We start from the raw sequence: 16,047 nt of genomic DNA, 5'->3' as shown, positions 1-16,047 counted from the left end.
TGTAGAAGTAAAATCATTGAAAAACAGTTAGTTGTATGGAAGGGTAAAGATGTATCTAGCCTTGTTAACAATCCCCATGATTTAATAACAGCCACAGGCAGCCAATTTAGTACACGACAAAGTCCTAGGCCCGCCCAAAAAAGTTGGTAACCCGGTGGGAATTAAGGCTTTAAGATCTCTTTACAACTAATGTGATTCTAAAAACCCATAGCAAGCAAACCGAAAAACCTGGAGAAAGTACTGAAAATAGTCTCTTTGGCAATCCAAATCGAAACATATGACTCAGGAGGACGATTAGAATAAACTATGCGCCGTTTTCTTTTCACTAGGTCTATGAAGCCCATAAATTATGTTTGGTCCGGAAAACCAGGAGTTATCAGCACCTTCTTTTTCCACTGTTTAATTAATATTCAATACATTTAGCAACAATTCTTAATTCATGATCTTCATTCATTTATTGACTAAACAAGATCCTGGGTGCCTCTTGGTGATCTCTCCTTCCAAGCTGACCTCATATGACAGCAAATTGAAATGCCCCTCCGTGGAGAGGATCGAGCCCGCGAGGTAAGTCATCCAAAGGTGGATACATCTTCCTTTTATTTACTTATTTATTAGAGGGGCGGTGATGGTAGCGGCTGGACTAGGACTAGGACGAGGCGGGAAGCGAAGGGGCACGCGGGTTGTGAGTCGCAGCTGAGGGTGAGAACCCAAAGAAGAGGTGGGGGACTTCAGCCACAGACCACCAGCTTGGCCCGCCGGACCCAGAAAAAGGACCGGCCCCTTCCCCCACTGCACCCCTGACCCCTCCCTCTCTTCCCAGGCCTTTCATCCGCCCGCCGCCGGGCAGCCCGCGGCTCCCAGACCTCGCGCCGCCCGCCTCCTTCCGCAGCCCCGTTGGGCAGCGCACACAGGCCTAGGGCGGCCCGGCACAGCCCTCTGCTGGGCGAGGACCCCGACCCGACCCCTCCGGCCGCGCCCCTCCCCCTTGTATAACGCACCTGCGGCCCCGCCCCCGGCCAAACGCTGAGGCCGCGGCGGGCTGGCGAGGCCGGGAGGCTCGGCCTTCGAGGCACAGTCACCTTCCCTTCCCCCGCCATTCCTCCCACCCCCCTCGCTCAGCCAAGGAGCAGCCGCCGCGCTCCTCAGCCGCCCCGAAATCTAAAGGGGTCCGTCTCCGGCACCACAACCAAATGGCTGAGCCTCCCTGACCGGCTGCGCAGCCCGCCCATTGGTCCCTTCCCCCCCCGCCGCCGCCGCCACTGGCTGTTGCCCGGAGACCCTCGGCGGCGATTGGCTTAAGCTACTGCCACTCATCTGCGGGGCCGCAAATCCCGCCTTCATGGTGATCAGGGTTGTGTGCGCCGCGGGTGCTGGGGGCTCGAGAACCGAGCGGAGCTGGTTGAGCCTTCAAAGTCCTAAAACGCGCGGCCGTGGGTTCGGGGTTTATTGATTGAATTCCGCCGGCGCGGGAGCCTCTGCAGAGAGAGAGCGCGAGAGATGGACATGGACAAACGGATTCATTTAGAGCTGCGGAACAGGACGCCCTCTGATGTGAGCATTTGCCAAAAATATCTCTGTCGGTCCATTCTCCTACTTTGTGTGTGTGTGCGTTGGGGGGAGGCACTTTTTTTTGAGGGGGGGAGCCCGGGAGGTGTGGGTTTGGAGGTCGGACTGCAAATGAATTGCAAGGTTGGGGGGTTGCAATGCCATCCGAGCATGTTCCGGCTGCTGCCGCCGCTGCTGCCCTTGGTGTGTGACTACCTGTGCGTGTGCTCCCGCGTGTGCGATTGTGGGTGCGAGAGTGTGCGTGCGAGTGTGCACCCATCGGGGGCCAGCGGGCGCACGCGTTTGGGTCGGAGAGAATGAGGCAAAATCACCATCTGAGCTCGTAGCTCCCATGACTCCGACTGGGGGAAAGATTAACGAGGGAGGAGGAGAGGGGCTGCCTCCTGGATTTAACAACAAAAAAAGGGGGTTTATATTTTATAAATGAATTCCCCCCCTTCCGCCCCCCTCCCGCGCCTTCCCCCTTGGGTTCTCTCTCGCTCGCGCACACACAATAAGTTTTGGGCTTCGCGAGTCCGGTTTAGTTTCTGATAAATGTGGGCCGAGGCCCCCAGGGAAAGCGCGTGGGGAAGGGGCTGCAGCGGAGTTGGGAATGGCTCGAGTTTAAAGTGCGTCTTCATTTCTTTGCAGTGATGAGGCGAGAGACGGGGGAGCCATATTTGTAACTTTGTAGTGTTCGTGAACGCGCCCTTTCTCTCCCTCCCTCCCTTTCTCTGCTTCCCTTCCTCTCCTCTTTCTCCCTCACTCTTTCCACCCCACCTTCGGGCCAGATGCTGATGTTTCTTCCTTTCCTTCCGAAGGGAGGATAAATTGGAAGGAGGGGGGGGAGGGATTTTCGAACGTGCAAAGGCACAGATAATCCCCGCGCCTCCCCTCGAGCGATCGCTATTGCAAGTTACCCAAAGGCAACGTCCCGGTCCCCCCTCGCCCCTGTTCCTTCCGACCTCCCTAAGATGCCATCCTTCGAGCCCTGGAGCACCCCCGGGCCGGTCTTCCTCTAGGGTGGGCTCCTCGGCAGCCATTCGGCGCCTGGCTAATAAATGGGCACGGGAAACTTTGTCAGGACGCGAGCTGCCCGGAGCTGGTGCCCGTGGTGGGTATTGGCTGGGTCCAGATTGATGCGGGCATAGCGAACACGCAGCTCCTTGATGTGAGTTTGCCTTCCCGTCGCCGTTATTGATTGGGCACCGGCGGGAGTAGGGCCGGAGGAAACTTACACGGCTGGGAACTGGAAAGCTGGGCGAAAGCCCACCCCGGAGGAGGGGAAAGGCCAGGGTGGGTTACTCGAACGCTCGTTTTTATTTCTGGCACCCTCTCGCTTTCAAACAGTGTTTTATGCGAGTTGGCTGCTCAGCGGAGACCCCGGGTCTGGGGCGGAGACGCTGGCCGACTCTCCTAGTGGCCCCTTGGAGGACCAGGAGAGCGCGGGCGCGAGGGCCGCCGCTTCAGCCTGTGGGGTCAGGGTTCCAGAGTTGGGAGTTGGGGGAGCACTGTGCTCTGACCTGTCGCCCCTCCAGCCTGTTAAAACCCGAATCCTTGGCGAAGACAGGCCTTGCTTCCTCTTTTCTCTAGTTCCTCCCCCAAACCTGAGTGAGACTTTTGAAAACAAGATCCTTTTTGTGCCCTCCCCCCCCATCATAACGCAGCTGTGGACTGTAGACGTGCAGTGCCTGATGGCGCGCAGGGCGGGGAGGGGGTGGTGGAGGGCGGGGAGGGGTGCCCGGCGCGGAGAAGGCAGGAGTTGCCGCGAACAATTTGCCGGCGGCTTGCTTTTCTCCGGTCGGTTTCATCTCGGCTCGGACGCGGAGCCGGAGGATTTGGGGGCTGGGTGTGGTGATGGGGGAGGGGGCCCGATCCGCGGTCTTCCCGCGTACTTTCCGGAAGCCCCCTGTGCGAGGGGGGAAGGGCGCCAAGCAGGGGGCCGGGGTCGCGGCGGGTGGGTGGGTGTGGAGGCGAGGATCGCGGGGCCAGCCCTATCCACAACGCTGGCCAACTGGGAGCGAGCTCAAAAGCGGGTCGAACCGGCTCTTTAAACTTCCCCGAGTGTGTGCTGGGGGAGGGGCGCGCGCCGAGCTGGGAGCGATTTCTCACGCTTCGCCCCCTTGCCGCCCAGGCTCCCAGCCCACACGCCTGCCCTCGGCCTCGAGGCGGGGTGCGGCGCAGGGGGTGTAAGGGGCACTTTCTGCGCGTTTGGGGAGAGAGAAAGCTAGCTAATGAGGGACAAAAGGGGTGGGGGAGGAGGAACTATTTTTTTTTGACGTTCTTAAGACAAATAGCTCCCAGAGAGTATCCCCTGCGACCCTGCCCTCCGCGCTGGCCCCCTGGGCCCCCACACACCCACCTTCCGAGCCTCTCCCAACTCTGATCCCGGGGCTGGTGGCCACAGCGCGACGCCGAAACAGGACCAGCAGCCATGTTTCCCGGGTCTCGCGCGGCCCGGCCCGCCCCGCCCCTCCCCCATGGCGCGGCCGGCGCCGGGCGCGGGGCCCCGAATGCGGGCGCAGGGCTCCATGCGGGGCGCCGCTGGGCGAGCCGGCGCCGGGGAGGCCAAGGCTGGTGCGTGCGGGCCGCGGTGCGGGCGGGCTGGGATGGCCCCTGGGCGGGCCTTGGGGCATCTCGAGCTGGTTTAGAGCTGGAGGTGTTTTATTTATTACTATTTTTTTTAACGGTCGGGCACTCCTGAAGCCGAGGCCGAAGGGTGCCGAGGCATTATTGGCGGGCAGGGGTGGCCGCCAGGGCCCTGCTCGCCTGTGGCACGACTGCCTGCCGGGTGCCGGGCTGCCATTTTGTCACCGCGGCTGTTGTCGCTGTGGGGGGTGGGGGGAGCAGTCTTGCGCCATCACCCAGACGGCCCTGGACGTGGAGACAGCAGGGGGAGCCGGCTCCGGGGACCCGCAGTTGTACTCTGGGCCCCGATGGGGGTTTCCTCCTGGTGCCAACAGGCTGAGGCTTTGCTGGGGCGTACAGGCAGCCTTTGCATTGGGAGGCCGACGATCCTCCGTACGAGTGCTCCCCCCAGCCCCCATCGCGCTCCCCACCTCCCTCGCCCCTCTTCTCTAGTATTTTGCCCTTCCTCCTGCAGGCTTTTTAGTCGTAGTTAAATGTGGCCCTAAGGACGAACCGATCGCCCCGTTGTTTGTTCTTTTGGTAGAACTGATGTGAGGGTGTGGGGAGAAATTGAACGTGAGGTTTCGTTTTGGGGAGGGGGACGAGCACGCACACGACTCTAGCGGCCCTGACTGAAGCCAAGGACAGCAGCAGCTTACCCGGGAGGGACGAGTAGTCAAGGCGCTGGGGAAACGCCCTCGGGGCTGGGCTCTCCGGGCAGGTAGGTTTGGCTGCTTGTTTGAGGTGGGTGTTGCAGTGCCCTGCAGGCTGCTAGGGGAGCCCCGCCTCGCTCTTCTCTACCCCTTTTTCTATGTCTGTCTATCTATTTTTACTAGGGGAAGGTAGCGAACAGTAGCAAATGTAACCCTAAACGAAAAGAGAAAGGAATAAGGTTTGCTTTGTAGAAGTAAGGGATGCCTTTCTCTGGCTATTGACTGCAGAGCCAGGCAAGGTATCACCTCGTTGCCATCTCTGGGACTTTTGAAGCCAATAGGGGCTGATTAGGCACCTCCTCACTGTTAAACTGATGTGTCTGCGACTAGCTTTTATGGCAGTGCCCGGCAAAGGCTGCCCAGGAAGCCAGGTTTAACTTTGACCTTTGGAATACATCGCATGATGTTTTCCAGTCTGACTTACTGCCTAATTGGGTTCAAGTAGCCTGATATTAACTCCAGTTTATGCAAGCCAACCAGGGATCCACAAGCAGAAAATTGAGCGTGAGCTCCGGATAGTCACAGTCAGTTATGTGTTTTTGCTGGATTGCTGGTGGTGGTGGTAGTTTTGAGTTTGGGGGCTGGGGCCACAGTGCATCTGGGTTCTGGAACCACACAGATCTGAGTCTGACTCCCCCCTGCCACAAAGCAGTAAGGTAAGTTAATCTGCCCCTGTGATCTCAGGCAGGTTAACCTAACCTACCTTTTTGAACCTTGGTTTCCGTACCTGGAAAACAGGAAGACTCATCCCGTTTAATGAGTACGTGACAACTGGCTTGATCTGGCCGTCAGGTTCTCAGTCTATGATAGTGTTATTCTCTGAGATAGAGACACAATTTTGAGCCTCTCCGGTTTAAAATAATAACAATAACTAACGCTTACATCGCACCCATGCTGTGCCTGGCACAGTTCTAAGTGGAATATGCATATCAATTAATTTAGTCCCCACAACAGCACTGCGAGGTGGGTACTGTTATTATCCTTCTGCTACATATAAATTGAAGAGAGGTTATTACAGCCAGTTTGTACTCAGCCTCTACTCTACTGCTTCCCCTCAAGCACCCTTTTTTGTAAGATACCTTGGGGAAGAGCTTTTTATTTCTCTGGCTTTGAAATGGTACCACCTTATGTGAGAGAGTTTCCTGTCATTGAAGGTATTGAAGAGCCTCTTGGCTGAAGAATGTTGAGGGGGGTGGACAGGACTAGAAGCTCTGTGGATTGTCATTTTAAGGGGAAGACAAACACTTTCTGAGTTTGGGTTAGCATGTCACCTCTGGTTAGGCTGAAACGAATCTGGCTGTTGAGGTGTTGGGGGATGCCTTTGGGGTAATGAGAAGACAAGCAGGAGCCATTGTCAGGCAGTGGTTCGTATGGGATCTTACATGTAATGCATTTTCCATTTTTAGTAGTCTCTATCTGTAGCCAAAACTGAACAGAATTGGCATGTCCTTGGTATCTAGGGGTTCAAGTAGCCTATTAGAATACTAGTGTATACTAATAACACCTCGTGCATCGTCTCACTTAATCCTCCCAACAACTCCTTCAGGGTAGGCCAAGCAGTGTGACATCCTCCCTGCTGTAAGAGTGAATCATTGCAGATGAGAGAAGGCTGAGCACCAGAACAGCAGTATACAGCAGAGTTGGATTCTCCTCCCACTGAAACCAGAAGCCCTTTAGTTGGAGTGTAAGGACTTTCAAAATTGTATAATCCACTGCGTCCCAAATACGGCCCATCACCAGAATCACCCAGGGAGCCTCTTTTTGTACAGCCCATGAGCTAAGAGTAATTTGTACACATAAACATTGCAATCAATTTGATGATATGGAAGACAACTTTGAATCCCAATTAAGTGAAATGTTATTCCCCCATCAAAAAAAAAAAAGCCACTTCTTGTTAGACCTTTGTAACCTCCCAAAAATTGTTATGTATTTTTATCAATAAAAGACTTTGTGGAAATTTGTTTTCTCTCATTATAAAAGTTCCTGTGTAGTACTGTCACTTTACTATCTGGCCTTTTACAGAAAAAGTTTGGTAATCCCTGGTTTAATAGATTAGGGGGAGGGACCCTGGGATCTGAGTTTTTTAATTAAAAAAAATTTTTTTAAGTGTGTAGCAAGCGATTCATTTGGTGGTGCATTTAAGGGTATTTCCAAGAGCTTCTCTGTATCCTTTAACTAGCTGATACCTGGCGCATATGGGCCTCAATCCAAGAACCTGCATCAGAAGAGAAATTGTCTTTCTTTCCAGTTTAAAATTGAACACCCCCTCCATCCAGAGGCTCTGTATAACCCACTGAAATTCTTTATCTTGCGTATTCAGAATATTTCCGAAGGTTTTTGCATACCTTGTAGTGAAATGGTTACTCTTAAATTTTAGATGTCTTCTCAGCTAGAGGGAAGAAGCTTTGAACTGCAACGGTTTGAGCTTTGAGGCCTGTGGAAGGTGCAGCAGCTGTGTACCCATGGCTGACATCAGACCCTCAGAGCACAGATCATTGAAAACCACAGATAATCCTGGAATCTCTCATTCAGGCCTGCTGCTCTTCCACCATGCATGTTTCCCGGGGAACAAACAAGCAGCACAGTGGCTTTAAGTTTCAGAGCCCTTCTTTCTACCTCTAGCTCCCTGTTCCTGAGCAAATGAGTAGAAGGAATGGATGTAAAGTTGGTCAGGTCGGGAGAGGAGATAAAGGGGACGAACCCTAGTCCCTATAGCTGTAGCCTGTACTTTAAGGACAGCAAACTACAAACCCAGTTCCCTGTCTTGGCCGCTGCTACACCACCAGCCTTTCAAGGTGACTTACTCTAGATTTACACAATCCTTATTTGTAACACAGGCACCTGATTGAGCTTTGAGGGCTGGTCATCCCAGAGCTTCAGTCCAAATTAATCATACCACATTGAAATAGAAAACTTGAGGCTGTTGGTTGGTGATCCTTTTTGGAGAGTGCATAGGATTCTCATCAGATGTCTTCTTACAGCTGTGCCTGCCCTCTCTGTGGTGGTGTAGTCACTTAGGAATTGGCCTTGTTGCTGAATGGTGATGAACCCTGGTTGAATGAACTTACTAGCCCAGTTGTTTGGCCTGAATTCTGACTTGGTAGAGCAGGAGGCTCATTACTCTGGCCTCTAGAGGGGGCACTCCTTGCAGATGTGTGCTGCCATTCCTGACTCCCCCTCCCCCACCATTTTGACCTGTCCACCTCCTGCTCTAGTTAATTCTCTGGTCTAGAAAGTACCCTCCACTAGTCCCCATCACCACTGCCTTCCTCCCACAAACAAGTAGAGAAACATGGACCTGACTCTGGATCTTATTATACAACAAATGATAAATACCCAACAATGATGTTTTCATTAAAGAAATGGAGTCTGGCAGGGATGGAGAATTGTGAAGGCATCTGTTGTTCAGAACTTCTCATTTAATAAAATTTGTTGAAATGAGATGAGCAAAGCACCCATGGCCCTGGGCCACCTGCCCAGACATGGAAGCAGCCTCCTTGTATAGAACCAGTTGTCCTGATGATATTAATACAAAGTCTGTAAACAAGATACAGTGTCTTTGTTCTACCACACCAGGCCCTGACCTGTGCCTACTGGGCCACACCCTCCAGCCCCCATGTTTTCACTCCAATTTATTTTGTTTTTAGCTCCACAGCCCTCCCTGGTAGACTCACCTGTTGTCTCCTTTCCCCAAACTTGCTCCAGGCAACAGATCTAAAAGACCAGCTTACTTACTCCACTATCACCAATGTAGATTAAAGTCAGGGCTGTCTTTCCCAGAGATATTTGCATTCAGAGATTCCGGTTTGGTGAGGAAATTACCAGAGAACTATTAGAGACTTGACTGCTGTTCTCAGCTTGGCTGTTAACTAACTTGGGCATGTTGTTCAGCTGCTCTGAGCCTCCACTCTAAAAAGGGGTGTTGAGTTAGATCAGTGGCTTTCAAACTTTTTGAACGTAACTGAACTATCTTTTGCACTACTACCCAGTATGTGTGTGTGTATATATACATATGTTGTATGAAAAACTGACAGTGCGCTCCCTTACTACATGTAAAACACTTCTATTCATTAAAAAGGTGCTGGCCTTGATTTCATTACTTGTTAGAGTTTGAAAGACATTTAAAAGATGAATATTAAGGTTCCTTCACACACAAATATTTTGTGGTTTGACTTGGGGGAGTGAGGGGAATGAATGCCTTTTGTAGCTTTGTGAAATCTGTCCCCTGAGGGTCAATAGTGATTTCTCCTGCTTTTAAGCCAGCTTATCTCTGGGTCCCATGTTCTCAAGCTCCTAGCTCTTTCCCAACCCAAACTTTCTCATGGCATTAGGGAATCATTATCCTAAATTCCTACCCGGTATGGATGCCTTCCAGGGTTCCTAGTTGTGCCAGTGGCTCTCAGCCAAGCATATCCTTCCACCCCCTTCTCTGTGCCCTCAACAGCCATTGCCGCCCTCCATCCTTCAGTGTGCTGCGTGCTATGCAGGTTCCCTGGGGGCTCCCACATTTACCAGCTTGGAGGAGAGAAGGTTGTAGAGACAGGAGTGTGCAGTGCACCTGGCTGCTGCTCCCACCCAGACTGCCTGTGTGTTCATCCCCTTGTCGTCTCCCACTGCCCGTCCCCAGCTGTGGCCCTTGGACAGGCCCCTTCACCTTACCAATGCCTTCCGTTTTTATCTCTGTAAAATGACAGTGTGATAGTACCTATCAACAGACTGGCACACAGTGCTCAACAAACGTTAGATGTTATTGTTATTATGGTATGAACACCACAGTTTTTATTCACTTAAATCAACAGACACATTACATAAAAAAAGAAACATTTGTTTCAATGGGAAAAGAGGTTAGAAGCTAGAGATTCAAACTTGCCAGAAGTTATTTTTTCCCCATAAGCACTTCAACAGTAAATGTGTTGCTTCTAGGTGTGAGTGTAGCTTTAGCATCTAAATATCCATGGAGCAGCCCCGGCATTGCTTTGCCAAGTTGTTTCTGCTAAGGATAAGTGACATGATCGGGACAGACTCACCCCTCTCCTGGGCAGCTCCTTTTGTCACTGCCCTCAGTAACTCTTTCAGACTGTTCTTCTCAAATTGCCCACTCACCCTCCTAGACCCTTGCCCTCCTAGCCTACAACCCCCCTGCCCCCCAAGAAAATTGAAACCTGGTTTCCTAAGAAATTGCTAAACCAAACCCCTGCCCAGCTTAGCTTCCCTTGGGGTCTCATCCCTGCCAGCCCTCGGGTCCCCTTCTTCCCAGGCACCTTGCCACCCTTATTTGGATGGTTCTCCAGCTTGGGATGTTTCATCCATCTTAAACAGAAAACCTTCCTTGCTGCTTCTGTCTCATGGTAGCTATTGCCCGTCTCTTCTCTTTTACATGCAGCTTGGTGAATTGTCTGTAAGCATCTCCATTCCCTTACTTCTCTCACACCTCAGCCCTCTTCAGTCTGGTTTGCTTCCTGAACAGTTCCAAAACTCCAAACAGCCTTCACCATCTTCTCGTATGTGATGCCTCAGCTGCAGTACTTACACCCTGACCTTCGAGACATATGTTCCCCCTTGCCCCTCCCTGTCTCTGGTCTTTCTCCTACAGCTCTGGTTGCCCCTCATTTTCTGGTAGCCTTTTGCCCTCCCTGATGCAGCCATGAAGTATTGCACTTGCTCAGGCCAGAGCCCTTGAGCCATCTTGTGTGTTCCCTCCCCACAAAGTCTTGTCCACTCTCACCTAGAGCTGTGGGCACTGTGTGCTGCCTGACTTCCTGTGTTACATTTCCGGCCCTGACCTCTTGGCTAAGCTCAGGACCCATACAATGTCTCCACCGGACTGTCCCCAAAATGCCCTACATTCAACATGTTCAAAGGGAACCCATGACTTCGGTATCCTCCTCCATCCCCCTAACATGCACACACATGATCTTTCTATCCCTCACAAGTTCTGTCAACTCGAAATATCTTCTACTGCTTTCTAGTTAATCTCCCTGCATCACAGCCCCCTTGAAACCATGCTTCAAACATCAGCCAGAATGATGTTAGCAAAAACACAGGTGAAATCGTGTCGCCCTGTACTTAAAATACACCATTGTTCTTAGGATAAAGTCCAGACTCCTTAGACCAACAACAAAGTCTTGCATGGACTGGCCACTGCTGGCCTCTCATTTTTTCCCTCGCACCCATCCCACTGCACTGTGACCTTACCACCTTCTATTCACTCAAGTCTACTCCACTGCTGGAACTGTCACCATCTCCTATTTAGCATCTAATCATCTTTACCATTGCCTTCATCCTCCACCCCTCAGCTCCAGGTCTGTTTTTTTTGTCATAAAACTCTTATAGAAATTTCCTTCACAAAGTGCTTCGGTTTGTAATTGCACATACCTGAATGGGAGTGCTTTAATTAGCATCTCTCTTCCTGCTTAGCTGGTAAGCTGCTTGATTTAAAGGACCTGTTTCTGCTCAGCACTGTGCTTGTCGCATGTGGCGGACTTCCTGCAAGTGTTGGTTGAATGGAGGAACTGTGGTACTTGCATGTCCTTGTCATTTTTATCACCCTTTCTCTGCCTGGTAAGTTAAGCACGAAGCCACTGCCACTGAAACAGCATCCGAAAAGACTAGCAGTTTGGTGCCCTCAGCTTTCCTCTGGGTGGGTGTGAGCTTTTGTCTCGAGGAGGGTGAGTCACACTTTCTTGGCCCAGTGGTCTGAATTCAACGTTTTCTGGTTTTTATATCCCATGTTAGTAAAATATTTGAACTGAGCCCCAGTATGTTTACCTTTTAGTTATGGGTTATTCACATACACTACATATACGTATTGGGTTGTCGGAAAAGTCATGACGCATTTTTGCAACAAAAAAACAAAAAATACATCATGACTTTTCCAACAACCCAGTATATTATAAAACATAACACTAAAAATTAAGGATAAATTAAAAGGTATTATAAACCCTAATATTTTCTTCCTGTATCGCAGTGTGGCAATCCACTTAGAAGACCACTGCTCTAGTCAGTTACTTATTTTTAATTAGTTTATGAAAGTTCATGCTATACAAGAAATGCCATGCCTTACCAAGCACTCTTTACCTACTAAGATCTTCCCAGCCCTGGTGTGTTATGGGTAGGAGTGGAGACCATTCTTAACCGTTCTTTGATAAACGAGGAAAACCCGGTGGTCTGTCTGAGATCCCCAGCAAATCGAGTGTCTGTTTCTGCATGCCACTTTGGTATTGTCTGGTGACCCACCAAAACTCCCTCAGGCCGTCCCTTTGGGTCCAGGAAAGGCCAGCCCCTGGTCTGCTCCTGCAGAAGTTTCTGAGGTAAGAGGATTCCATCAGCAGACCGAGGCCAGTCCCTGGAATGGGAGGAGGCCGTCTACTGCTGGGATGAGCCAAAGGCAGGATCAGCCGCAGGCTGGAAGAGCAGGGATGGAGGGGCCGCAGTGAAGCTGGGGGAGAGGACTGCGGTTCCTGTGTGAGGCACTTCAGCACAGGTGTGCTGGGACCTGTGGGTCACGTATGTCTAGAAGGTCTGGATCACCGGATTCTGCTGCCTCCTGCAGAAGTCATATGAGAGAGAGAGAGAGAGGTCCTGTAATAGTAAATGTAAAGGCATTACTTTCAGAGGCATACGTCCTGGGGAGGGACTCACCCCACATGATGGAACCGCCTTTCACCTTAGCTACTGGTTTCACCAGCATGGCCAGATGATGTGACGAGGGAGGGGTGAAGGGAGCCCGCTTTGACTGAAAGGGCCTGTGTACTCAGGGCCCAGAGTGATGCGGGGAGTTACGGGAATGCTGCTTGACTATCTGTGTAGCAGATTGAATTTGTCGAATCCAGTTCCTGTGTCCTGGGCTGTGGGGATTGGGTCACAGAAAGGTGGTGGTGTGGGTTTTTGTGGGGGGTGGGTGCAGAGCACAGTACACAGGAGGAAAACAGGTGTGTGGTTAGGGAGGCCGATTGCAACCCTAGCTGTGTGTCAGAACCACCAGGGGAGCATTTTAAGCAATTCCCAGGCTCTCCCCTCCTAAGGAATCCTCTCTGAGGGTGGTGTCCTGTCTGTATTTTTAGAAGGTTCTGAAAGGGGCTCTGATGCTCAGTTGGGAGCTGCCTCCCTGAGGCAGGTGCAGAACTTCACAGCAGGTAGGAAAACTAAGTGGAGGTAAAAAGAGGAAAATGGAGCAAGAAAAACAGGAAATAGGAAAGAAAGGGCGGGACTTAACCTGCTGGGGGCAGGGATATAGTCTTTGGCCTGGCTCTGGCACCCCCACGACCACACAATTCACACACACCTACATTACTGCTCATCACAGTTGTGATTTTTCATTCACCTGTATGTCATGAGGCTGTTAAGGGAGTGTTGAATGGATTTATTGAGCAAGGCTGGACCTGGCCTGTCCTCAATCTCCAGGGGGATCTAGAGGCAGGCTGACAGGCATTTTGTAAGGAGGAGGCGACCTCAGAGCGAAGGGGTCAGGTGTTGTTGTGGGCAGTGCCGCGGACGAGGAGCTCTACTCCTTCAAGATATCTGGCAGGTGCCCTCTTTGAGCCTCAGTTGCCTCATCTGTAAAGTGGTGATTAACAAACCGGCTTCTCCGGGGATGGTTGTCAGGACTAGAAGACATGAGGTTTGTGCCAGGTGTGTGTTGTGGACAGCCCCTGAAAGTCGGTAGGCTCTAACCAGCCTAGGCTTGAACGAGCTATTTGAATGGGAGGTGGGGAGCCAGCCTGTCTGAAGGAGGCCCCTTGCTTGGTGTCTGAGCTTGTGTATGGTGGGGCAGTTCTTGGGAGAGCTGTCTTTGCCTGCCCCAGAAGGAGGCCTTACTCAGCTGCTAAAGGAGATAGGAATAAGTCAGGAGGGGCCCCAAGCAGGGTACATAGCCCCCATATTTTGTTGATGTGGGGCTGGAGAAACATCAGCCGGGCTGTGGACTTGCCATGCCCCTGGGCCTCCCTTTCTCCTCTGTGGTAGGGGTTAGGAGCTGCCTGCCTGGGAGGCGGTTCTGGAACAGTTGCTCTGGGCCAGGAGCCCCTCTGCCTCTCAGCTCACCTCCCGGCTGCAGAACTCAGTCTGCCCCTTCCAGGCTAGCTTGCATTCCAACAGCTTCTGAGAAGTTTTCTCCAGAAAATCTTTCTCAACTCACCCGGAAGACAGGGAGCAAATTGTGTCCTTCCCGGGTGATGTAAAAATGTAGAAATCCCTAGAACTTCAGGTCCTGCGGCAGTGTTCTCCTGTCAGCTAACTCTGGTAGCACCTCACGGGTGTGCATGTGGTTCTCTTCCCCACTGAGTTGGTCAGTGTCTCTTTATTTCCCCCTCCAGAGGGCAGTGGGGAGGGCTTGCAGAACCCAGCACACTCCCCTGCAGCTGGGTGTATCAGGAAGGCTTTGTGATGACATCATGTGGTCTCCAGCCTCCCGTCTGGCTGCCTGTACGAAGGATCTGTCTGTTCTGGCACAGGGACCTGTTCCATACGGAGGGCCAGGAACTGGCCATCACAGTCACCCAGGGCGTTCCTTCCACTTCTGCATGTCTCCCCTTCCCCATGGAGATTTGGGTGTACCCTGGGTGTGGCCTGAGAAGAGTGGGCAAGCGTGTACTTTAGCAGAGCTCCCCAGCTGTCGCTGGTAGGCCTGAAGAGGCCTGCCTGCAGAGGATGGCTTGCTGCCATAATGAGTGGTTCTCCTTTTAGCCCCCATCCAGTTTGCAGTTCTGCTGCAGACATGCCTTTATGTGTCTTGGTTAAGAGAGCTGGTGTGTCTGCATGTTTAGGTGTGGTGTGGTCTGTGAGTCTGGAGAGGCTTCTAGAATAGGCCCTCTAGGGCTGCTGTTTGTGGCAGAGGTAGGGGAGCAGGCCTGGGAACTGAAATGGAATGCTGTCCTTTTAAAAGCGAAGGGGTACGTGGGTTCAGGGAAGGCAGCCGGCCTCTGTACTCTGCAGCCTTCCAGTGGCCAGTGTGGTCATTGTCGGGAGCTGCCGCAGGGGAGGGTCAGATATGGAAGTGAAAATGTACCTCTGAGTTTGACCAGTGGCCACAGACTCTACAAGGTCTGGCTCTGGTCTGAAAGGTGCCTACTGCGCAGGAAGCCAGACTTGTACGGGCAAATGCCTTGCCAGCCCCCAGGAGACTTTTTATGGCCACAGGTGATGATGAGCAGCATGGCCGGCTAGTGTCTGATGTTAACCGGAGTTAGGAGGGTGATTTCTGCAAATAAAAATATCCTGGAGGGGCCATTCATTTTCATATAAGGCATACCTCACTTTATTGCTTCGCGGATACTGCGCATTTTACAAATTGAAGGTTTGTGGTAACCCTGCATAGGACAATTTTATCGGTGCCATTTTTCCAACAGGCTCAGATGAAGGTTAGCATTTTTTAGCAATAGTGGATGGTTAGCACTTTTTAGTAAGAGAATATTTTAATTAAGGTATGTACTTTTTTTTTGACATAAAGGCATTGCACACTTAATAGACTATGGTATATTGTAAACGTAACTTTTATACACACTGGGAAATCAAAAAGTTCATGTGAGTCACTTGATTGCAATATTTGCTTTATTGCGGTGGTCTGGAACCGAACCGACAATATCTCTGAGATATGCCTGTATTGATTGAATGCGTGCTATATGTTGGGTTCTGTTCTCTGCACTCTGCATATAGCATTGAACTAGATGAGCACGTTATCTGTACTGCCCACGTGAGGCTACCATTTCATTGAGGGAGACGGTCCATAAGCCAAGCAGAGACGTGACCGCTGGTGTGATAGGCCCCATGAAGACAAATAAAGCTGTGTTAAAGGGGGTGGGTGATCCAGGAAGGCCTCTCTGAGGAGGTGGCATTTGAGCAGAAACTCAAGTAATCTACTCTGGACTTCTGGCCCCCACGTGCCAGAACCTTAGGTAGATGTCTGGAAGTACCTAGAAATCATCTGCTGATGAGCAAGCTGAAGATGCAAATCCATGAGGTGATTAGTAGAAAAGTTGAAATGATACAAAAGAGGGACAAAATATAATTGGCCAGTGCTGTGCTCACAACCTTAGGCATTTCCCCTGGCTAGATGATCCTCTGCCTTTTCATCCCAGAATGTCTTTTATGATCCTCTTGAGACTCACGCTTTGAAAAATGTATACTTCCAGATTGCCTTTATTAATAATAATAGATTTATTTT

General features: G+C 51.4%; 1 protein-coding gene across 2 annotated transcripts in view; it reads left to right on the top strand.

Moving 5' to 3' along the window:
• Positions 1-407: 407 nt before the first annotated feature.
• ANP32A (acidic nuclear phosphoprotein 32 family member A) overlaps positions 408-16,047 on the top strand; it is a 40,119-nt gene continuing 24,479 nt past the window's right edge. Inside the window, exon 1 of one of the 2 annotated variants that reach the window (XM_019647310.1) lies at positions 408-564. In XM_019647310.1, the coding sequence (XP_019502855.1) occupies positions 532-564 (33 nt within the window). In that variant the 5' untranslated portion in view covers positions 408-531. Of the gene's footprint in view, positions 565-1,333; positions 1,552-16,047 lie in introns of those variants that run through there. The other variant, XM_019647309.1, reaches the window with a different exon arrangement.

The sequence above is a fragment of the Hipposideros armiger genome, unplaced genomic scaffold (assembly GCF_001890085.2).
Source record: "Hipposideros armiger isolate ML-2016 unplaced genomic scaffold, ASM189008v1 scaffold_110, whole genome shotgun sequence".
Classification (NCBI taxonomy): domain Eukaryota; kingdom Metazoa; phylum Chordata; class Mammalia; order Chiroptera; family Hipposideridae; genus Hipposideros; species Hipposideros armiger.
The sequence above is the reverse complement of the archived record's forward strand: the minus strand, read 5'-3'. Positions and strand labels throughout refer to the sequence as shown.